General features: G+C 32.4%; 1 protein-coding gene across 1 annotated transcript; it reads right to left on the bottom strand.

Annotated features, from left to right (window-relative positions):
* Nucleotides 1-18,669: 18,669 nt before the first annotated feature.
* On the bottom strand, nucleotides 18,670-25,227 carry LOC136679725 (macrophage mannose receptor 1-like). Its single transcript, XM_066658392.1, has 7 exons — nucleotides 25,042-25,227; nucleotides 24,275-24,614; nucleotides 23,461-23,514; nucleotides 21,713-22,066; nucleotides 19,768-20,100; nucleotides 19,273-19,617; nucleotides 18,670-19,177 (listed from the first exon to the last, which is right to left on the bottom strand). The coding sequence occupies exons 2-7, from the start codon at nucleotides 24,336-24,338 to the stop codon at nucleotides 18,816-18,818; spliced, it is 1,512 nt and encodes a 503-aa protein (XP_066514489.1). The 5' UTR covers nucleotides 24,339-24,614; nucleotides 25,042-25,227; the 3' UTR covers nucleotides 18,670-18,815.
* Between the last annotated feature and the right edge of the window lie 372 nt (nucleotides 25,228-25,599).

Raw genomic sequence — 25,599 nt, 5'->3', positions numbered from 1 at the left:
ACAACAGTGGCAGAGTCACCGCAGCACTGAGCATGATGCTCCACACAAATCACACCTGCTCTGTGGGGGTCCTGACCTTTGAAGAACAGGGTAAAGGGGGTAAACAAAGTTTGCAGAGCAACAGGTGGACTCCATCAATGGAGCTGGGAGCATGGACAGTGAGTGTAGAAACAAGGAGGTGGTTGTAATGTTATGGCTGATTGGTGTATGTCACTAGTGGAGATGTTATAACAGAAAGAAAAATGCATAACCTTGTAATGTCATGGATGACTGGTGTATATTTTAGTGATTGTAGGATATAGGAAGGACTGTTGAAGGCAGAGAAAGCTTTAAAGGTAACATTATTATTATTTTTTAAAACAATTACTTACAATTATTTTTTCCTCACTCTCCACCTTTAAGAAGCATTTAAACACTGTATTGTTTATCTGACAGCTTTTAATAATTTATAGTCCTTCTGTCTCACCACCTTGTTTTATCAGAGCTGTAGTTCATGGGTTGAGAGGAGCTCCAAATCCCCAAATTATTCTTCTGTTGCACAGAAATGTTGATTTTTAAAATAAATAATTATAATAATACACTTTATTTATAATCACCTTTCATGATACTGTCGTTATCACGGCGTATTAATCTTATATCTAGTCTAAACTATAATACTTAAAAGAATAAGTTCAAATAAAAGTTTCTAGTTCTTTTTAAAAATACTTGAAAGATGAAGACGACTTCTTGGAAGATCAGCAGGCTCTTTATTTTCTTAAAGCATTGGAGAGCAGTCTCAGAAGCCTCCTGCAGACTCACTCACAATGAGATACTGAAGACCACAGTTTACATACACTTTTTGGGGTGAGATCATCTCGCCCCTCCTATTTTTTAAATTAAGTTGCATTCCATAGAACCCCAATTAAAATGATACCCTCATCTTCTAGGTATGCAGTGTATCATAGGAGCCCAATTAAAAGGTCATCCTTATCTTCTATGGATGTCTTATCACGCTGTACCAAACACTCTCATGCTACCATTTGCCTTTTTTCCCACAGAGTTCAGGCCTGAGTTTTAAACTCAAGTATCCCTTTGACCATTTTAATATTTTTTTGCCATAAAACTCATTTGTTTAAAATAATTCTCATGTCTTTATATTATTTGTTTATTACAGTCACATGTTTTTTATATTATTTGTTTATTGCAGTAACATGTCTGTATATTTTTGCCTCTGGGGAAATGTCCCATGCCTGATCTATGAAAAAGTGAATTCTCCATCATTCCCCCCTTTCACGACTACTAGTCGTGAACCACTGCATCTTCTTATAAGTGTAAATAAAGGTGCATATATGCATTTATATATATATATTGTGTATAATAGCTGGATATATGTGTCTAAATAATACTGACTAAAAATAAACTAAGTTAAACATACCATAATATATCATCATTCCTCCCCAGACAGGTCATACTATTGTATGATAGAATATCAGGCAGATACCCTTAATAAAACACGTTCCAGCATGGACGGCCATAACAACTTTTAGAAATGTCGACTGTCCTTGGACAAACTGTCCTGGGTGACTTTAAGAGTCAGTCAACACTGGAGTCTGACACAGCTTATATTCTTAGACCATGCTCATCAATGAAGCACAAACCCTCTCTTGGGTAATAGGTCCATAAAGATTCGTCAGGCCCTCCTTTCTCCCATTATATGGACATTTCACGACTGCTCAGGTCTTATAGCCCTGTCTTCACACCCTTTCACAGTCTTTGGGGCTAATCAGCCAATACCCAATAGGCCAAATTACATCCTAATATTGACTACCATACAATACAGAGTCTATCTGGGAGTAATGTATATGTAAATATTTAGCAAGCTTAACTATCCCTGTTCCTAATAAACAAGAATGGCATGTGCAACTGCATTTTCTCATGAGTAAATACAAATGAATATATGGATAAAAGAGTACAGCAAATAATAACCAAAGGAATAACACGAGTAAATACATGGAAAACATAAAACATGCAACGAAGCTGTTTGCTCCTGAAGATGTTGTCTTCTACCTATTGTGATTTTACATCACGTAGATAGGCACGTTGCTGACGTATAGGGAGAGGTTCCCAGCACAAGTCAGATGACTTGACGATCCGAGTTGGTGTAAGGTCGGACATGACATGTCACACAAATAGTTTGAGGAGATCCACTGGATTGTACAAGTTGAAGTACGGGATACTGTCCTGTGAGTCCAGACATAATTTTACCCACCATGCTGCGAATAAATGGCATAACACAACTTCCCAATAAAAACAAAATAAGAAGAAACAAAAGCAAAAACATACCCTTTATGTCTGTAACTGTATCATTAGCTCCTAAATTTCACAAAATAATCTTGCTCTATCTTGGACTGATTGAGGTGATGTACCATTATTAGTGCCAAGGCACAACGTATCTTATGAAACTGTTGTCTTAGTTTTGTTGAAGCTGGATTAACACAATTTGGAATTTGAGTACAGTTAGATATACCTGGCTTATGTAAGCATTAAGTACATTGTATTCTCCTGGTGAAACACTTAATGTCCCCATGCAAACCTGCTGACTATTTATTGGACAGTAGCGTTCACAAACTAATCCTTCTGATGTGTTCCAGGACTGCTTTACTGCAGAATATACTAGAGATAAGACTACTGCTCGCTTCTCACGTTCGAGTGAAATTAGAACTAGACCTGTGTCATTTATTCTGACCTGTGTGGATGTGTATAGTGGTGTGAACATGTGTATCATTCAGGTTACCTTGTGGGTCATAATTTGTGTAAGAAATACCTGCAGACAGAATGATTATCACAATGATGCTGGACAACATAAACAATACACAAGTGATTCCCTTCAGTCCACAAAGTCCAGGATGTCTAAATGGATGCCAACCAGGCATAATGTCAAATTATACAGTCAGAGTTAATGAGTTGTTCTGTTTTTTTGTTACTGCAGCAGAGGCGGTGCTTGGCTCACTCCTCAAACTGAGCTAAAAAATAAAAATAAAAATGAGTCTGGATGACTGTTTGCCAGCCGTTGCCTAGACTCTAGTGACGCTCCTAGTTACCGGTCTTTGTTCTCTGCTCGGACCTGGCTTGATGACGTCTGTGTCTGTGCTTTGTTGTTGCACAGCGGATGTAGCTGATGGGAGTGTTTTTTTTTTTGTTTGTTTTTTTCTTCACTTGACATACCCTTGTAGTTCTTTTTGCAACTGTTCAAGGTTGGGGCCACAGGTGGGTCCCTTTAAATATGTTACTGGCATTGGTCGACCAGTTAACATTTCATGAGGCGTTAGGTGAGTGACTCTGTTTGTTGGCATTCTCATGCTCATCAATAATAAAGGGTTTTTTCTGTTTTCTATCTGCCATAATCTTTGCAATCTTTGCACAAATTATTTCATTTTGCCTTTCTACTCTGCCTTGTGACTGAGGATGATAAACACACCCTAGTCTGTGTTTGATTCTCAGTGCTTGTGAAATTTTTGAATCACTTTTTTCACAAAGTGTTAACCATTTACGCTAATTGGCTTTACTAGTTCTTTATTTACCATTGTTGAGGCAACCAAATTTATATACTCCCCCCTTAGGTCTCCTGGGCACCTTCAATACCATTCTTGACTCTGGCAATCACAACTGTAGTGGCCTGGCTTACCACAAGTCCAGCAGTATACAGGAGATCTCTGATACTGTTGTGCTTCTGGCTGTCTTGTGTGCTGCACACTTTATTTCAGGGGCATACGGTGGGGGTCTATCTTTAACTCCCTGTCTTCCTTCGTCACTGTATCTCTTATCTTTTCCAGGAAATTCCCTTTCTTTCTCCTGAACTTTTTCCTCTCATTTTAATTGCATGGGTTTCAAAAGCTTGTTATTTATTGCTAAGCAATGTAATTTTCTCTCTACCTGGGCCTTAGTTCTAGTAATTTTCCTTTCCACCATCTCTCTCACCTCCTGACATAATTCAACATCAAATGAACTTCTAAGTGGCCATTGCTTTTCTTTTTTAGCTGTTTTTTTTATTCCACTGCTTCATGCATTCTGACAATTCTACCTTCGTTCCCACCCCTTCAGACAACATCAGGAAAAATGGTGTAATATCTTTTTTCGGGATTTATTAAGTTATTCCCCATTTTTACTTCACTACTTCAACTTAAACTGTGTGTTCATAGTGTAATTAAACTAATCCTGTGTTTGTGTATATGTGTGAGAATAAATTCACACTTCCCTTACTCAGTTTGGCTTTTCTCTCTCTCTCTCTCTCTCTCTCTCTCTCTCTCTCTCTCTCTCTCTCTCACTCTCTCTCTCTCTCTCACTCACTCTCTCTCTCTCTCTCTCTCTCTCTCTCACTCTCTCTCTCTCTCTCACTCACTCTCTCTCTCTCACTCATTCTCTCTCTCTCTCTCTCTCACTCTCTCTCTCTCTCTCTCTCTCTCACTCACTCTCTCTCTCTCTTTCTCTCTCTCTCTCTCTCTCTCTCTCTCTCTCTCTCTCTCTCTCTCTCTCTCTCTCTCTCTCTCTCTGTCTCTCTCCTTCTACCTTGTATTGATGGCACCACCTGCTTTCAGCTTTATTCTGATGGTCCTGTAACACAAATCTGCTTGACAAAAATATATACATGTTAATTTATCCACATTAATTCCCTACCTTATTTTATGTGTATGTTATTCTAATTATTACTGGTATCATTTATATAATTTAAGCTCAGCACACGTGTATCTCTTAATCCTCATCCTGTCTCTTTGTACACACACAATGCTCTCCTGCAGCTGCATTCCTTTGAGTGGGTCTGGGGTTAAGCAAAAACTCCATAAACGCACTACACCCATTGGAAAAAAAAAACCTAGTTCAAACACACCCAATCTCAGGAGCTCCAAACCCCTGTACAGCACTATACATCAATATTTTTTATAAATGTATATTTTTAATTTCCCCAAATAACTATTATTTTCCATTTTAGACCAAATCAACGTGGCTTTTATCAGTACGTCACAAATCAAAGTCCTGTCATTTCTCTCTTTTTCAAGAGTGAATTTTAGGCCTAAGACACTTGTCAGAGGAGACCCCCCGACAAAGCATAAGATCTCAAAGATGCAGCGAAATTGAGAGGAACTTTAGACCGTGATCTCTTCTTTTTCCCAATAAAAGCCATCATATGGAGACTTCAAAATTTTTCCCCTTTTTCTCCAATACTAATTTACCCATGATTACACCTTACAATTTCCCCAATGTACTCTCAGCTTTAACCCCTTGCTCTCCTTTTTTCTATTCTCAGCATCTAAAAAACATCTTTCTGGAGCTCATTTTCTACTGTTTTCTTTATTTTACAGTCTCCCAGAAAGCTCATTGTTTTTACTTTTTATTTAAAAACGTCTTCTGTTCAAGGCTCATTTTCATAACAAATATCAAAACCCTCAATTTGAGGTTCATGAATAATTTACGCTACCTGTCCTTGAACGAAGCTGATAATTTTTACCATTACAAATTTCATTCCCTATTGATTTCTAAATATTTCATGCTTTATCACATTTTCCCACTTTCTTTAAACACTTTCTGACACTCTTTCTCTCTGACACTGTATGGGCTGAGGTGTCTTTTGCTACTTTCTTTAAATACACACACAGAAAATGAATTATCTCTTTACAGTGCAAAGAAAAGACCAGTTCTACCCACACACTCATGATGAACCAAAGAAAGGAGGGGGGTGGCCATTGCCCCACCTGCACTCGGCACTCAATTCTCTCAGCTGACCATACACACACACACACACATAGAAGGGAAAAGGGAGGGGTGACTGACATACACACACTCTCGGCAAGACACTCCTTTTTTTCTAAACTCACTAAGCACACACACACACACACACACACACACACATCACTTTCAACATTCAACACAGTTCTCATAGTCGACTCATTCACACTTTAACAGCATGCTTTTGTTTTCTACCTCTACTTATTTTCTTATACCTTTATTCCTTATTTTTAATTTACGCTCCTTATGAAGTGTAATAATTCAAAGAGAGGCAGCATCAATACAGTGTTCATCAACAGTGTTTCGAGTGGGCACCCCTAATTAAATCTCAGTATCACACCTCCAGTTTCTCATCAAACTGACCCAAAAATCACCTAGTGAATTTCTCAGGATTTACGGTCGGGCTAATCCCACCTCTAATAAAGAGGGCTTAATCCAATCTGCAGCATCCTTTCTTTATTTAACTTAACTATTAACCATTACTTGACCATAAACAAACAAACACACAACACTTTAACTCTTGGTACCTTTCATGCACATTTTTCTCTCTCTTTCTGTGCACTTTTATTTTTCCTTCTTTTTTATCTATTCTTTTCTGAGCTCTTTCTCTTTCTTATTATTACTTTTTATTCAGCCAAGGGTTTTTTTTAAGTATTTTAGTCTTTTTATGCTTGCGGCCTTTTCCCTGAGCTTCCACTCTGCAGTTGTGTAAGTCTCAGCAGCTTTTTAAAGGACCAACAACTGTATTTTTGTATAATTTTGGACTTTTTAAGGCTGTTTTTTCCTTTAAACTCCTTTTTTTTCAAAAGTTTTTTAATCATGCCTCTCTTCCAATAAGCCTTCTTTACATAACGAACTGCATTACAACCTTTTGTGGCAGAGAGACAAGCTCATCAATATGCAGAATTTATATGAAAAAAGGCTCTGCTTACCCGTTTTATGATGCGCTACGATGAGGTTGGTTCTCTCACCCCCAAAACGAAATGCACAAGTTCTGGTGCTGATAACGATCTTTTGCCACCGGTCGGGGTCTCTCAGAGTCCCCTTAGTACGGGCCACCAAAATGTCCTTACCACGACGTATTAATCTTATATCTAGTCTAAACTATAATACTTAAAAGAATAAGTTCAAATAAAAGTTTCTAGTTCTTTTTAAAGATACTTGAAAGATGAAGACGACTTCTTGGAAGATCAGCAGGCTCTTTATTTTCTTAAAGCATTGGAGAGCAGTCTCAGAAGCCTCCTGCAGACTCACTCACAATGAGATACTGAAGACCACAGTTTACATACACTTTTTGGGTGAGATCATCTCGCCCCTCCTATTTTTTAAATTAAGTTGCATTCCATAGAACCCCAATTAAAATGATACCCTCATCTTCTAGGTATGCAGTGTATCATAGGAGCCCAATTAAAAGGTCATCCTTATCTTCTATGGATGTCTTATCACGCTGTACCAAACACTCTCATGCTACCATTTGCCTTTTTTCCCACAGAGTTCAGGCCTGAGTTTTAAACTCAAGTATCCCTTTGACCACTTTAATATTTTTTGCCATAAAACTCATTTGTTTAAAATAATTCTCATGTCTTTATATTATTTGTTTATTACAGTCACGTGTTTTCTATATTATTTGTTTATTACAGTCACGTGTTTTCTATATTATTTGTTTATTACAGTCACATGTTTTCTATATTATTTGTTTATTACAGTTACGTGTTTTCTATATTATTTGTTTATTACAGTCACATGTTTTCTATATTATTTGTTTATTACAGTTACGTGTTTTCTATATTATTTGTTTATTACAGTCACGTGTTTTCTATATTATTTATTTATTACAGTCACATGTTTTCTATATTATTTGTTTATTACAGTAACATGTTTTCTATATTATTTGTTTATTACAGTTACGTGTTTTCTATATTATTTATTTATTACAGTCACATGTTTTCTATATTATTTGTTTATTACAGTCACGTGTTTTCTATATTATTTGTTTATTGCAGTAACATGTTTTCTATATTATTTGTTTATTGCAGTAACATGTTTCTATATTATTTGTTTATTACAGTCACATGTTTTCTATATTATTTGTTTATTGCAGTAACATGTTTTCTATATTATTTATTTATTACAGTCACATGTTTTCTATATTATTTGTTTATTGCAGTAACATGTTTTCTATATTATTTGTTTATTGCAGTAACATGTTTCTATATTATTTGTTTATTACAGTCACATGTTTTCTATATTATTTGTTTATTACAGTCACATGTTTTCTATATTATTTGTTTATTACAGTTACGTGTTTTCTATATTATTTGTTTATTACAGTCACATGTTTTCTATATTATTTGTTTATTACAGTTACGTGTTTTCTATATTATTTGTTTATTACAGTCACATGTTTTCTATATTATTTGTTTATTGCAGTAACATGTTTTCTATATTATTTGTTTATTACAGTCACATGTTTTCTATATTATTTGTTTATTGCAGTAACATGTTTTCTATATTATTTGTTTATTGCAGTAACATGTTTCTATATTATTTGTTTATTACAGTCACATGTTTTCTATATTATTTGTTTATTACAGTCACATGTTTTCTATATTATTTGTTTATTACAGTTACGTGTTTTCTATATTATTTGTTTATTACAGTCACATGTTTTCTATATTATTTGTTTATTACAGTTACGTGTTTTCTATATTATTTGTTTATTACAGTTACGTGTTTTCTATATTATTTGTTTATTACAGTTACGTGTTTTCTATATTATTTGTTTATTACAGTCACATGTTTTCTATATTATTTGTTTATTACAGTCACATGTTTTCTATACTATTTGTTTATTACAGTTACGTGTTTTCTATATTATTTGTTTATTACAGTCACATGTTTTCTATATTATTTGTTTATTGCAGTAACATGTTTTCTATATTATTTATTTATTACAGTCACATGTTTTCTATATTATTTGTTTATTGCAGTAACATGTTTTCTATATTATTTGTTTATTGCAGTAACATGTTTCTATATTATTTGTTTATTACAGTCACATGTTTTCTATATTATTTGTTTATTACAGTCACATGTTTTCTATATTATTTGTTTATTACAGTTACGTGTTTTCTATATTATTTGTTTATTACAGTCACATGTTTTCTATATTATTTGTTTATTACAGTTACGTGTTTTCTATATTATTTGTTTATTACAGTCACATGTTTTCTATATTATTTGTTTATTGCAGTAACATGTTTTCTATATTATTTGTTTATTACAGTCACATGTTTTCTATATTATTTGTTTATTGCAGTAACATGTTTTCTATATTATTTGTTTATTGCAGTAACATGTTTCTATATTATTTGTTTATTACAGTCACATGTTTTCTATATTATTTGTTTATTACAGTCACATGTTTTCTATATTATTTGTTTATTACAGTTACGTGTTTTCTATATTATTTGTTTATTACAGTCACATGTTTTCTATATTATTTGTTTATTACAGTCACATGTTTTCTATATTATTTGTTTATTACAGTCACATGTTTTCTATATTATTTGTTTATTACAGTTACGTGTTTTCTATATTATTTGTTTATTACAGTCACATGTTTTCTATATTATTTGTTTATTACAGTCACATGTTTTCTATATTATTTGTTTATTACAGTTACGTGTTTTCTATATTATTTGTTTATTACAGTCACATGTTTTCTATATTATTTGTTTATTGCAGTAACATGTTTTCTATATTATTTATTTATTACAGTCACATGTTTTCTATATTATTTGTTTATTGCAGTAACATGTTTTCTATATTATTTGTTTATTGCAGTAACATGTTTCTATATTATTTGTTTATTACAGTCACATGTTTTCTATATTATTTGTTTATTACAGTCACATGTTTTCTATATTATTTGTTTATTACAGTTACGTGTTTTCTATATTATTTGTTTATTACAGTCACATGTTTTCTATATTATTTGTTTATTACAGTTACGTGTTTTCTATATTATTTGTTTATTACAGTCACATGTTTTCTATATTATTTGTTTATTACAGTCACATGTTTTCTATATTATTTGTTTATTACAGTCACATGTTTTCTATATTATTTGTTTATTGCAGTAACATGTTTTCTATATTATTTATTTATTACAGTCACATGTTTTCTATATTATTTGTTTATTGCAGTAACATGTTTTCTATATTATTTGTTTATTGCAGTAACATGTTTCTATATTATTTGTTTATTACAGTCACATGTTTTCTATATTATTTGTTTATTACAGTCACATGTTTTCTATATTATTTGTTTATTACAGTTACGTGTTTTCTATATTATTTGTTTATTACAGTCACATGTTTTCTATATTATTTGTTTATTACAGTTACGTGTTTTCTATATTATTTGTTTATTACAGTCACATGTTTTCTATATTATTTGTTTATTACAGTCACATGTTTTCTATATTATTTGTTTATTACAGTCACATGTTTTCTATATTATTTGTTTATTACAGTTACGTGTTTTCTATATTATTTGTTTATTACAGTCACATGTTTTCTATATTATTTGTTTATTACAGTCACATGTTTTCTATATTATTTGTTTATTGCAGTAACATGTTTTCTATATTATTTGTTTATTGCAGTTACGTGTTTTCTATATTATTTGTTTATTGCAGTAACATGTTTCTATATTATTTGTTTATTACAGTCACATGTTTTCTATATTAATTGTTTATTACAGTCACATGTTTTCTATATTATTTGTTTATTGCAGTAACATGTTTTCTATATTATTTGTTTATTGCAGTTACGTGTTTTCTATATTATTTGTTTATTGCAGTAACATGTTTCTATATTATTTGTTTATTACAGTCACATGTTTCTATATTATTTGTTTATTACAGTCACATGTTTTCTATATTATTTGTTTATTACAGTTAAGTGTTTTCTATATTATTTGTTTATTACAGTCACATGTTTTCTATATTATTTGTTTATTACAGTCACATGTTTTCTATATTATTTGTTTATTGCAGTAACATGTTTTCTATATTATTTATTTATTACAGTCACATGTTTTCTATATTATTTGTTTATTGCAGTAACATGTTTTCTATATTATTTGTTTATTACAGTTACGTGTTTTCTATATTATTTGTTTATTACAGTCACATGTTTTCTATATTATTTGTTTATTGCAGTAACATGTTTTCTATATTATTTATTTATTACAGTCACATGTTTTCTATATTATTTGTTTATTGCAGTAACATGTTTTCTATATTATTTATTTATTACAGTCACATGTTTTCTATATTATTTGTTTATTACAGTCACATGTTTCTATATTATTTGTTTATTACAGTTACGTGTTTTCTATATTATTTGTTTATTGCAGTAACATGTTTCTATATTATTTGTTTATTACAGTCACATGTTTTCTATATTATTTGTTTATTACAGTCACATGTTTTCTATATTATTTGTTTATTACAGTTAAGTGTTTTCTATATTATTTGTTTATTACAGTCACATGTTTTCTATATTATTTGTTTATTACAGTTACGTGTTTTCTATATTATTTGTTTATTACAGTCACATGTTTTCTATATTATTTGTTTATTACAGTTACGTGTTTTCTATATTATTTGTTTATTACAGTCACATGTTTTCTATATTATTTGTTTATTACAGTCACATGTTTTCTATATTATTTGTTTATTGCAGTAACATGTTTTCTATATTATTTGTTTATTGCAGTTACGTGTTTTCTATATTATTTGTTTATTGCAGTAACATGTTTCTATATTATTTGTTTATTACAGTCACATGTTTTCTATATTATTTGTTTATTACAGTCACATGTTTTCTATATTATTTGTTTATTGCAGTAACATGTTTTCTATATTATTTGTTTATTGCAGTTACGTGTTTTCTATATTATTTGTTTATTGCAGTAACATGTTTCTATATTATTTGTTTATTACAGTCACATGTTTCTATATTATTTGTTTATTACAGTCACATGTTTTCTATATTATTTGTTTATTACAGTTAAGTGTTTTCTATATTATTTGTTTATTACAGTCACATGTTTTCTATATTATTTGTTTATTACAGTCACATGTTTTCTATATTATTTGTTTATTGCAGTAACATGTTTTCTATATTATTTATTTATTACAGTCACATGTTTTCTATATTATTTGTTTATTGCAGTAACATGTTTTCTATATTATTTGTTTATTACAGTTACGTGTTTTCTATATTATTTGTTTATTACAGTCACATGTTTTCTATATTATTTGTTTATTGCAGTAACATGTTTTCTATATTATTTATTTATTACAGTCACATGTTTTCTATATTATTTGTTTATTGCAGTAACATGTTTTCTATATTATTTATTTATTACAGTCACATGTTTTCTATATTATTTGTTTATTACAGTCACATGTTTCTATATTATTTGTTTATTACAGTTACGTGTTTTCTATATTATTTGTTTATTGCAGTAACATGTTTCTATATTATTTGTTTATTACAGTCACATGTTTTCTATATTATTTGTTTATTACAGTCACATGTTTTCTATATTATTTGTTTATTACAGTTAAGTGTTTTCTATATTATTTGTTTATTACAGTCACATGTTTTCTATATTATTTGTTTATTACAGTCACATGTTTTCTATATTATTTGTTTATTGCAGTAACATGTTTTCTATATTATTTATTTATTACAGTCACATGTTTTCTATATTATTTGTTTATTGCAGTAACATGTTTTCTATATTATTTGTTTATTGCAGTAACATGTTTCTATATTATTTGTTTATTGCAGTCACATGTTTTCTATATTATTTGTTTATTGCAGTAACATGTTTCTATATTATTTGTTTATTACAGTCACATGTTTTCTATATTATTTGTTTATTACAGTCACATGTTTTCTATATTATTTGTTTATTACAGTAACATGTTTTCTATATTATTTGTTTATTGCAGTAACATGTTTTCTATATTATTTATTTATTACAGTCACATGTTTTCTATATTATTTGTTTATTGCAGTAACATGTTTCTATATTATTTGTTTATTACAGTCACATGTTTTCTATATTATTTGTTTATTGCAGTAACATGTTTCTATATTATTTATTTATTACAGTCACATGTTTTCTATATTATTTGTTTATTGCAGTCACATGTTTTCTATATTATTTGTTTATTACAGTAACATGTTTTCTATATTATTTGTTTATTGCAGTAACATGTTTCTATATTATTTGTTTATTACAGTCACATGTTTTCTATATTATTTGTTTATTGCAGTAACATGTTTCTATATTATTTATTTATTACAGTCACATGTTTTCTATATTATTTGTTTATTGCAGTCACATGTTTTCTATATTATTTGTTTATTGCAGTCACATGTTTTCTATATTATTTGTTTATTGCAGTAACATGTTTTCTATATTATTTGTTTATTGCAGTAACATGTTTTCTATATTATTTATTTATTACAGTCACATGTTTTCTATATTATTTGTTTATTGCAGTAACATGTTTCTATATTATTTGTTTATTACAGTCACATGTTTTCTATATTATTTGTTTATTGCAGTAACATGTTTCTATATTATTTATTTATTACAGTCACATGTTTCTATATTATTTGTTTATTACAGTCACATGTTTTCTATATTATTTGTTTATTACAGTAACATGTTTTCTATATTATTTATTTATTACAGTCACATGTTTTCTATATTATTTGTTTATTGCAGTAACATGTTTTCTATATTATTTGTTTATTGCAGTAACATATTTTCTATATTATTTGTTTATTACAGTCACGTGTTTTCTATATTATTTGTTTATTACAGTCACATGTTTTCTATATTATTTGTTTATTGCAGTAACATGTTTTCTATATTATTTGTTTATTGCAGTAACATGTTTTCTATATTATTTGTTTATTGCAGTAACATGTTTTCTATATTATTTGTTTATTGCAGTAACATGTTTTCTATATTATTTGTTTATTACAGTCACATGTTTTCTATATTATTTGTTTATTACAGTCACATGTTTTCTATATTATTTGTTTATTACAGTCACATGTTTTCTATATTATTTGTTTATTACAGTCACGTGTTTTCTATATTATTTGTTTATTACAGTCACGTGTTTTCTATATTATTTGTTTATTACAGTCACATGTTTTCTATATTATTTGTTTATTGCAGTAACATGTTTTCTATATTATTTGTTTATTGCAGTAACATGTTTTCTATATTATTTGTTTATTGCAGTAACATGTTTTCTATATTATTTGTTTATTGCAGTAACATGTTTTCTATATTATTTGTTTATTGCAGTAACATGTTTTCTATATTATTTGTTTATTGCAGTAACATGTTTTCTATATTATTTGTTTATTACAGTCACATGTTTTCTATATTATTTGTTTATTACAGTCACATGTTTTCTATATTATTTGTTTATTACAGTCACATGTTTTCTATATTATTTGTTTATTACAGTCACATGTTTTCTATATTATTTGTTTATTGCAGTAACATGTTTTCTATATTATTTGTTTATTGCAGTAACATGTTTTCTATATTATTTGTTTATTGCAGTAACATGTTTTCTATATTATTTGTTTATTGCAGTAACATGTTTTCTATATTATTTGTTTATTGCAGTAACATGTTTTCTATATTATTTGTTTATTGCAGTAACATGTTTTCTATATTATTTGTTTATTACAGTCACATGTTTTCTATATTATTTGTTTATTACAGTCACATGTTTTCTATATTATTTGTTTATTACAGTCACGTGTTTTCTATATTATTTGTTTATTACAGTCACGTGTTTTCTATATTATTTGTTTATTACAGTCACATGTTTTCTATATTATTTGTTTATTGCAGTAACATGTTTTCTATATTATTTGTTTATTGCAGTAACATGTTTTCTATATTATTTGTTTATTGCAGTAACATGTTTTCTATATTATTTGTTTATTGCAGTAACATGTTTTCTATATTATTTGTTTATTACAGTCACATGTTTTCTATATTATTTGTTTATTACAGTCACATGTTTTCTATATTATTTGTTTATTACAGTCACATGTTTTCTATATTATTTGTTTATTACAGTCACATGTTTTCTATATTATTTGTTTATTGCAGTAACATGTTTTCTATATTATTTGTTTATTGCAGTAACATGTTTTCTATATTATTTGTTTATTGCAGTAACATATTTTCTATATTATTTGTTTATTACAGTCACGTGTTTTCTATATTATTTGTTTATTACAGTCACATGTTTTCTATATTATTTGTTTATTGCAGTAACATGTTTTCTATATTATTTGTTTATTGCAGTCACATGTTTTCTATATTATTTGTTTATTACAGTCACATGTTTTCTATATTATTTGTTTATTGCAGTAACATGTTTTCTATATTATTTGTTTATTGCAGTAACATATTTTCTATATTATTTGTTTATTACAGTCACGTGTTTTCTATATTATTTGTTTATTACAGTCACATGTTTTCTATATTATTTGTTTATTGCAGTAACATGTTTTCTATATTATTTGTTTATTGCAGTAACATGTTTTCTATATTATTTGTTTATTGCAGTAACATGTTTTCTATATTATTTGTTTATTGCAGTAACATATTTTCTATATTATTTGTTTATTGCAGTAACATGTTTTCTATATTATTTGTTTATTGCAGTAACATGTTTTCTATATTATTTGTTTATTGCAGTAACATGTTTTCTATATTATTTGTTTATTGCAGTAACATGTTTTCTATATTATTTGTTTATTGCAGTAACATGTTTTCTATATTATTTGTTTATTACAGTCACATGTTTTCTATATTATTTGTTTATTGCAGTAACATGTTTTCTATATTATTTGTTTATTGCAGTAACATATTTTCTATATTATTTGTTTATTGCAGTAACATATTTTCTATATTATTTGTTTATTGCAGTAACATGTTTTCTATATTATTTGTTTATTACAGTCACATGTTTTCTATATTATTTGTTTATTACAGTCACATGTTTTCTATATTATTTGTTTATTGCAGTAACATGTTTTCTATATTATTTGTTTATTGCAGTAACATATTTTCTATATTATTTGTTTATTACAGTCACATGTTTCTATATTATTTGTTTATTGCAGTAACATGTTTCCATATTATTTGTTTATTGCAGTAACATGTTTCTATATTATTTGTTTATTGCAGTAACATGTTTTCTATATTATTTGTTTATTACAGTCACATGTTTTCTATATTATTTGTTTATTACAGTCACGTGTTTTCTATATTATTTGTTTATTGCAGTAACATGTTTTCTATATTATTTGTTTATTGCAGTAACATGTTTTCTATATTATTTGTTTATTGCAGTAACATGTTTTCTATATTATTTGTTTATTGCAGTAACATGTTTTCTATATTATTTGTTTATTGCAGTAACATGTTTTCTATATTACTTGTTTATTACAGTCACATGTTTTCTATATTATTTGTTTATTGCAGTAACATGTTTTCTATATTATTTGTTTATTGCAGTAACATGTTTTCTATATTACTTGTTTATTACAGTCACATGTTTTCTATATTATTTGTTTATTGCAGTAACATGTTTTCTATATTATTTGTTTATTGCAGTAACATGTTTTCTATATTATTTGTTTATTGCAGTAACATGTTTTCTATATTATTTGTTTATTGCAGTAACATGTTTTCTATATTATTTGTTTATTGCAGTAACATGTTTTCTATATTATTTGTTTATTGCAGTAACATGTTTTCTATATTACTTGTTTATTACAGTCACATGTTTTCTATATTATTTGTTTATTACAGTCACGTGTTTTCTATATTATTTGTTTATTGCAGTAACATGTTTTCTATATTATTTGTTTATTGCAGTAACATGTTTTCTATATTATTTGTTTATTGCAGTAACATGTTTTCTATATTATTTGTTTATTGCAGTAACATGTTTTCTATATTATTTGTTTATTACAGTCACGTGTTTTCTATATTATTTGTTTATTGCAGTAACATGTTTTCTATATTATTTGTTTATTGCAGTAACATGTTTTCTATATTATTTGTTTATTGCAGTAACATGTTTTCTATATTATTTGTTTATTGCAGTAACATGTCTGTATATTTTTGCCTCTGGGGAAATGTCCCATGCCTGATCTATGAAAAAGTGGATTCTCCATCAATACTCAAGGACACTTAACACTTCAGCAGTTACAGGGGATGAATAGCTATTTTCTGATTGTACACATTTAATCTGTAATTTCTATCTGTAAAAGCTTAAGTTTATTATTGTTTTACTCTGTTATTCGTCCCCTGTAACAACTGCTGAAGTGTGAAGTGTCCTTGAGTGTCATGAAAGACGAGTATAAATAAAGTGTATTATTATAATTATTTATTTAAAAAATCTATATTTCTGTGCAACAGAAGAATAATTGGGGGATTTGGAGCTCCTCTCAGCCCATGGACTGTGAAATAAAAGTAGAGGACAGAAACTTTAGAACACTGGCCCTTTACTGCAGCAGCAGGGATCTCACAGTCACTTCAGTTATTGTTTAATTAGACTGTATTTATCAGTGGCTAATTAAAGTTTGTCCTTATGAGCGAATAGATACAGGTACTTAACTGCAGTCATTTAATCAAATATAAAATAATTATTATAAATAAATAAATAAATAAATAAATAAATCCAAACATTGGTAAGTGGTGTGTTCTCTTGCAGCAGTTTGTGAATGTGACCGTCTAGTGTCCGCAGACCTTCACTGCAGCAGGTGATAAACACCACACTACAAACAGTTAATTGTTGTTTCATTAATGAGAACCATGTTCAGAAACTGAGGTGATTTGTGACACGCCGCGAAATAATAAATATTTACATTTTTTATTACTTTTTTTTTTTCACAAACATTTTGTGAACTCTACATTTCCACTTTCATTACGTCCACCACAAGCACAAAAGATAAAGGTACAAAAGGTAATAAATATTTTTTATATTAAAGTTTTGTTTGAGTTTGAGTGGTCTTTATTATTCCTGACTTTTATTTCTGATTCCTGCAACAACATAAAACTCTGAAGGAACACATATGGAATTATGTAGTGAACCAATAAAGTGTTAAAGAAAGCAGAATATGTTTAATACTTTAGACTCTTCACAGTAGCCCCCTGTTGCTTTGATGACAGCTTCACACACTCTCTCCGTTCTCTCAGTCGGCTTCATGAGGTCGTCACCTGGAACGGTTTTCAGTGAACAGCTGTGACCTCGTCGAGAGTTCATCTGTAGAACCGCTCTCTTCTGAATGTGTCTGAGACTGTAACTGGGGTTGTGCAGAGGTAGGGGCTGGTACACAGTTCTATACAGTGACTAGCTCTACTCCAACAATCAATGATTGCGGACACGGGGAGAACACACCACACAGACAGTCACCCGGAGTGGGAATCAGGTCCCTGGAGCTGTGTGACTGCAACACTACCTGCTACCGTGCCGCCTAAACATATTAATATAATCCACAAATCAAGCTTTACACAGTATTCACTGAGAAACGGTGCTTGTTTTTCAGTCAAAACACATCTCACACAAATGAAAACCTCTTTAACTTTTATTTATTGGAAAGAAAATGTGGCATTTTACAAGTTGTGATTACGTTATTTTTAACACTCATTACAACCCCAACTCATTCAAATAAATGGTATCCAAGCTCAAATATCTTTACAATCACACTTTGTGTTGAGATAAATAAAAGATTATTTATTAGTTTATTAGAAAAATTAGTTCTTTTATAAATACGTTACCTTTAGTTTAAACAAAACAGAAAGCATTTCTAAAGGAAGAGCACTGCAGGCGTTTACTAAAACTCTAATGTAGCAGAGGAGCTGAAAGAGTAGCTAAATCAGCCCTGTCTTAGTGTGTGAACTGGTTCAGATTAATTTTCTTCACACAGAACCCTGTATTTTGACCTGCAGTCTCTATCGCGCCATTTAAAGCCTTTCTCTGTGTCGATTGCCCCACAGTTCTGAGACAGTGGAGCCTCTGGTGCTCTCCCACCGACCCAGTTACTAAAGGGTCCCACAGAGATCCCATTCGTCCAGATCCAGAACCCAAAGAGTCGACTCTGTCTGAGCCCCAGCCACAGAGTCCCAGAGACACCCCTCCTCCTGAGCTCTCTCTCCACCTCTTTCTGGTCCAGGTCAGACTCAATGCGCAGGACACTGTTCCTGTTCTCTTTCTTACAGTAGTCCAGAGCACTCTCCCAGTTCATAGGCTCAGCACTCACATGGATGTACGCTGTGAGAGACGGAGTTACAAACACAAGAGGATGTTTTAGAGTTAAAGTTGAACACTATTGAGAATGAGAGAGTGTTTGTGAAGTCTTGACTTACTGCTGTAGCACAGGGCAGAGGTCAGTTTACTGCACGGCACAGAGAACCACGACCCTTTTTTCAACTGTACACAATCTGGTGATTGTGGTGATGGTAGTTGAGGTTCACTAGATGCCCAGTTTCTGTAGGCAGAGCGTCCTCCATCAGTCCACTGCCAGTCATCCTGCAGGAGGCCAATCCAGAACGGCGTGGAGCTTCTTTTCCCTTCATTGTACACACTTTCATTTTGGGTCTGATCTCTGATGCTGACCAGATCAGTGTGGTTCCTCCTGCAGTGACTCTGAGCTTCGTACCAGGTCAGATTCTTCAGAACTAAACTATAGCTGAAGGTGAGGTCAGAAACATCTGTGGACAGAAATAAATAGACACATTAAAGTTGCTAGAGTTAAAGTTAATGGAGTTTACCTAATGGTGCTTCACTTGAACACAAACAAGAAAACACTTTGAACAGAGTGAGTTTGAGGAGGAGGTTCTCTAAGCATTGTCAGCAGTTACCTTGGTTATAGCACATGAAAGTTCTGTTCTCTGTGCACTTAAGAGAATCCCATTGACCATCAGCCTTCACTGTAGCACAGCAGGGCTCTGATCCACACCTGTTTGTTATGTTATTGAATGTAACATCATCTCCATTAGACCATTTCCCACTCCAATTCGACTGATTCCGATAGAGACCGATCCAGGCAGAGCATATACCACTCAGCACAGTGTTCTCTTCCTCACTGTACACAGTGACCAGGTCAGTGTAGTAGGCTCTGCAAGCTGTTTGAGCCTCAGACCGATTCATCTGCTTCTCAATGATGTGGAAAGTTCGGAGTCTCCTGTCGAAGGCTGTGGAAAATAAAATAAAAAAATATTTATTTAATTCAGTAAGAGAACAGTCACAAGGCTGGATGTGATGTATGTGGTTATTCTTGGCACTTGGTGTTTCAGAAATATTGAAATATTTCCTTTATTCTAAACACAGGTGTGAAATGTGATTCCTTCATTTTCTACTGGAGCTATGAATGTTTTGAGACAGATCCACCCCCAACAATTACTTCACTGTGTAAAGTGCATTAATGAACATAGACCTGCCACAAACAGTGTTGGGTTTTCTGAAGTAAACTTGCTAAAGTAGTGGCAAAAAGCGATGATGGTAACAACAGCCACGACCCTGAGCTCACTATGAATCTAAGCCAGTTTTTGTAGATAACACTGTGTCCTACTGTGTCAGAAACTACACGACCAAATCTGTTAGACATCATTTTACAAGCTGATGCACAATGAAGTAATAATTTAGGTTTGTGGTTTGCTCAACGCTATAAACATCACATCACTGTAAACTATTAGTGAAGAGAACTTCAGATGCCAAATATGTGTTGTCTGATTTGACTACATTTGGGGTAAAATTGGATTATTTTTACATTTTGGCCAAATTAGGGACAATAAGGATTTTGAATTTGAATTTTATGTAGAATTTCAGTTTTAATTAATGAATTAATCCTTTCATTCATTATCTGTAAGCGCTTAGTTCAGGGTCGCGGTGGGTCCAGAGCCTACCTGGAATCATTGGGCGCAAGGTGGGAATACACCCTGGAGGGGGCGCCAGTCCTTCACAGGGCATTATTATATATTAGTATTTATTTATTTCTGTTTATGTAATTTTCAGTCAATTTCAATTTATTTGTGTATTAATAATAAGTCCAGTCCTTCACAGGGCAACACACACACATTCACTCACACCTATGGACACTGTTGAGTCACCAATCCACCTACCAATGTGTGTTTTTGGACTGTGGGAGGAAACCGAAGCACCCAGAGGAAACCCATGCAGACACAGGGAGAACACACCACACTCCTCACAGACAGTCACCCAGAGGAAACCCACGCAGACACAAGGAGAACACACCACACTCCTCACAGACAGTCACCCGGAGTGGGAAACGAACCCACAACCTCCAGGTTCCTGGAGCTGTGTGCCTGCGACACTACCTGCTGCACCACCGTGCCGCCACTAATTAATTCATTGATTGACTGATTGATCAAAATACTGTTCGTCTGAGCTGGGTCGATTTGAACTGGCACCAAAATGACACACCGATCCAGCACCACAAGAGGGACCCAGTTTACTTCTGAAACATTTTGTGATAAATTATTAACTATGAACCGAGGAAGACTAACTCTACTGAATCTGAGCTCTCATTTCACATTCACTGTCCTGTGTACACCGTGTGCAGTTTGAAGTTTTAAAGTTCATGCTTTTTAATGTTCCGAGGTCTCTCCATCGCCCGAACGCCTCCGGATGCTGTTTCTCAGCTGTGGCTGAGCAGGCAACGGAGGGAGAGAGCTACTGGGCCTGGTTTGTAAGATTTAGATCAATGTAAAAATATAAAATGATGCACTGAGGTGTGTTTTATTCTGGAAGCTGCTGAGAATGAGGGTGTGTGTGTTTACGACTTACTGCGGTAGCACAGAGCAGGCTGAGCATTAGGGCATGGCACTGCTTCCCATTTCCCATTATTCAGATGTGAACAGTTTGATGATGATGATGATGGTGGTGGTGGTGGTGGTGGTGATGATGATGATGATGATGATGATGTTCGAGGCTGACCACTCGTCAAGTTCCTGTAGACAGAGCATCCTCCATCAATACACTCCCAGTCATCCCTCAGCAGACAGACCCAGAACGATCCGTTGCTGTTCTGATCTTTGATGTGGACCAGATCTTTGTAGAGCTTCCTGCAGTGTCTCTGAGCTTCACAATGGGGCATACTCTTAGGGATTAACTGGTAAATAATGAAATGGGCAGCAACATCTGTGGAAATGTAAGGATGGAAAGAGTAATACTGAATATTCATTCATTGTCTGTAACCCTTATCCAGTACAGGGTCGCAGTGGGTCCGGAACATACCTGGAATCACTTAACAGGGTGACACACACTCACACATTCACTCACACACTCACACCTACGGACACTTTTGAGTCTCCAATTCACATACCAACGTGTGTTTTTGAAACCCACGCAGACACAGGGAGAACACACCACACTCCTCACAGACAGTCACCCGGAGGAAACCCACACAGACACAGAGAGAACATACCACACTCCTCACAGACAGTCACCCGGAGGAAACCCATGCAGACACAGGGAGAACACACCACACTCCTCACAGACAGTCACCTGGAGGAAACCCACGCAGACACAGGGAGAACACACCACACTCCTCACAAACAGTCACCTGGAGCGGGACTCAAACCCACAACCTCTAGGTCCCTGGAGCTGTAACAGAGACATTACCTGCTGCTCCTCTGTACCACCCTTGTTGAATATTGAAGATGGATCAAACAAAATAATAAAAAATGTATAATAATTTAAATCGTCATCATTAATCTGTGTTAATTATGGCTTGAACAGCATTTATATAAATTTGAATATTGATTCAGATTATCACTGTGTAAAAATATAAGTCTCACTTCTTCACTCCAAAACCCTCAGCTAGATTCGTCAATTTTACAGCAGCTGTCCTTCACACTGTGAACGTTTCATGACGAATAGAAACACTCCAAAATCACTTGGAGTAAAATTGGTTTTTACATTTACTTCGACCAGGGGCGATTTTAGGAACACACACACACACACACACACACACACACACACATACACTTTTGTGTGAGAATTATTTCCATACTGGTGAAGGAGGAAGTAAGGAGAAAGTACTGTAAATGAATTATTGATTAAAATGATAAGATGAAAAGAGAGGTACTGTATAAATAAAAAATAAAGGGAGAAGGGACACCCTCCATGACATAAATATATTTATACTGTGAACAGGAAGTTTTTGACAGTTACTGTTTTGTTTTGCCACTACTCACTACAGGTCTGTTTTCTCTCCTGGTTCTTCCTGCTCTTGTCCGGTCTCCATCTTTATTACTTTAATTTTATATTTATTTATACACAAATAAATTGAAATTGACTGAAAATTACATAAATAGAAATAAATAAATAATAATAATAATAATAATAATAATAATAATTATAATAATAATAACCAAAAGCGTTTGAGAAGTATAAATAAATGTAAGAGGTGGTTGTGGAGAATAAACAGTTCATGCTCAGTTTGGTTGTGTGAAATCATTGTGGAAAACAAAAGCTGTCATGGCTTTATCACTAATGTGCTCTTCACTAACTTTAACTGTCAACTTTCTCACCTGCTTTTTGCTGTCCATTCTTCTCACAGTTTCCCTCTTTCTGCTGCCAAACAACTGACAAAAATAACACAAATAATGAGTATTTTAAACTAATAACAGACAAATAAATAGATTAATATCAACTTATAGCATTTTTTCCTAAAATACTGAGCTGCTGTGGGCTAGTCTTATTCAAATCACACCCTGATTCTAATAATCTGTTATCAATATTATGAAGATCATATGCAGATTCTGAGGATATGACAGACTCACAGACTATAACACAGACTAAAAAAAGATTTATCACATAAAAAGCATGAATATTTTGGGTCTGAGCATTCGCAGAGCTGCATAGTAGCACATTTCGACAAGTAGCACAAGTCGTCAGAAAACCTGCACTCGAGTGTGTGTGCGTGCACACTATTTTTTTTAATTTATGAGAGATAACCATAAAAAAGACATTTTCCTCGTATTTTTACAGGTGCTTTAACTCAAAACTTAAAAAAGAGGCTAGAAACACTCATGACGTCGACTGTAAATTATTATTTTTGGAGATACATAATTTATATTGGACAGCAATGATATACAATCACCATAATTCATATCTGAGAACTGCTGTGTGACCAGTCCACACTGATGTTTCAAACTGCAGATCAGTTTATTACACCATTGCACAGCTGTTCCTACCACTGTATCACAGTCACTGTTCAGAAGCTTCAGAAACTGATGCTTATAAAAGTGACACTCAGAATTAGAGCTTGATTTTTATCAGAAATATCAGTGAGTATTTAAAAGCTGACAAATACAGTTCAGACGATTAACAGTCAGTAATTACCTTGTTCACAGCACATGAAAGCTTTCTTCTCTGTGCAATTACGACTTTCCCATGACCCATCCATCTTCACAGCAGCACAGCAGAGCCCTGCCCCACAGTCCCATGTCAGATCACTGAATTTAACATCATTACCATTAGACCATTTAAAGCTTGGCTGATTGCAGTTCAGACCAATACAATATCGCTCAATCAACGTCTCGTGCAGTATTGTCCTTCTTACTGTACACAGTGACCAGGTCAGTGTAGTTTGTTCTGCACGCCGCTCGAGCCTCAGACTGATTCATCATCTTCTCAATGAGGTGGAAAGTCTTGAACATTCTCTGGTCTGCAGATGAAAAGTCTGTAAAAGTGCTCTCTACTTAATGAAGCAGAACTGAAATGACAGGTGTAGGTGTAACGTGTATTTTGATTGTATTTGCCTGCAGTTTATTCTTCCTTTGTGCACTGTGTCTTTAGTAAATTGATAACTAGGATAAAAATGACCAAAATGGGGCTCTTATAGATTTAATTAGAACCTGAATATTCTGAGCATGTTGCTAGCTATAAAACAGTTATTATTCATTGTGAACTGCTGCTCTAAAGCTCAACTCACCACTATCTCATAGGGTTATTTTAAATTTGACTTTCAGATTAAATGAGGGTTCTCCTCAACGTAAAACGCAAGCTTAAATAAAGAATAAATAAAGAAAAAAAAACAGTTCTTCATTCATTCATTCATTATCTGTAACCCTTATCCAGTTCAGGGTCGCAGTGGGTCCAGAGCCTACCTGGAATCATTGGGCGCAAGGCGGGAATACACCCTGGAGGGGGCGCCAGTCCTTCGCAGGGCGACACACACTCACACATTCCACCAATGTGTGTTTTTGGAGCGTAGGAGGAAACCGTAGCACCCAGAGGAAACCCACACAGACACAGGGAGAACACACCACACTCCTCACAGACAGTCACCCGGAGGAAACCCACGCAGACACAGAGAGAGCACATCAAACTCACCATAACAGTTGTTATTATTATTAATTTGTTTATTGTTTATTTGACGTCTATGTGGAGGAGATTCTTGACCTTGGAATTTTGAATCTGCTAAACTTGACTTCTACACGGGAAACTGAGTTTGTGAAAAAATGTAAATAGAAACGACAAGATCCATTTTAGATTGACCGATTTGGACTGCGCATGAGCAAAACATCATATCTTGTTGGAGCAATTGTAAAGAGACACAGCCCTTTTTTTGTCTGAACGTCACGTCTGTCCCATGTCGTTATTCGTCACGTTTTGTTTAAACAGAACAATACCTCAACACGGAGATAGTAAGTTGTAAATAAACA

The sequence above is a fragment of the Hoplias malabaricus genome, chromosome Y (assembly GCF_029633855.1).
Source record: "Hoplias malabaricus isolate fHopMal1 chromosome Y, fHopMal1.hap1, whole genome shotgun sequence".
Lineage (NCBI taxonomy): Eukaryota > Metazoa > Chordata > Actinopteri > Characiformes > Erythrinidae > Hoplias > Hoplias malabaricus.
Note: the sequence above shows the minus strand (reverse complement) of the source record. Positions and strands in the feature narration are given on the sequence as shown.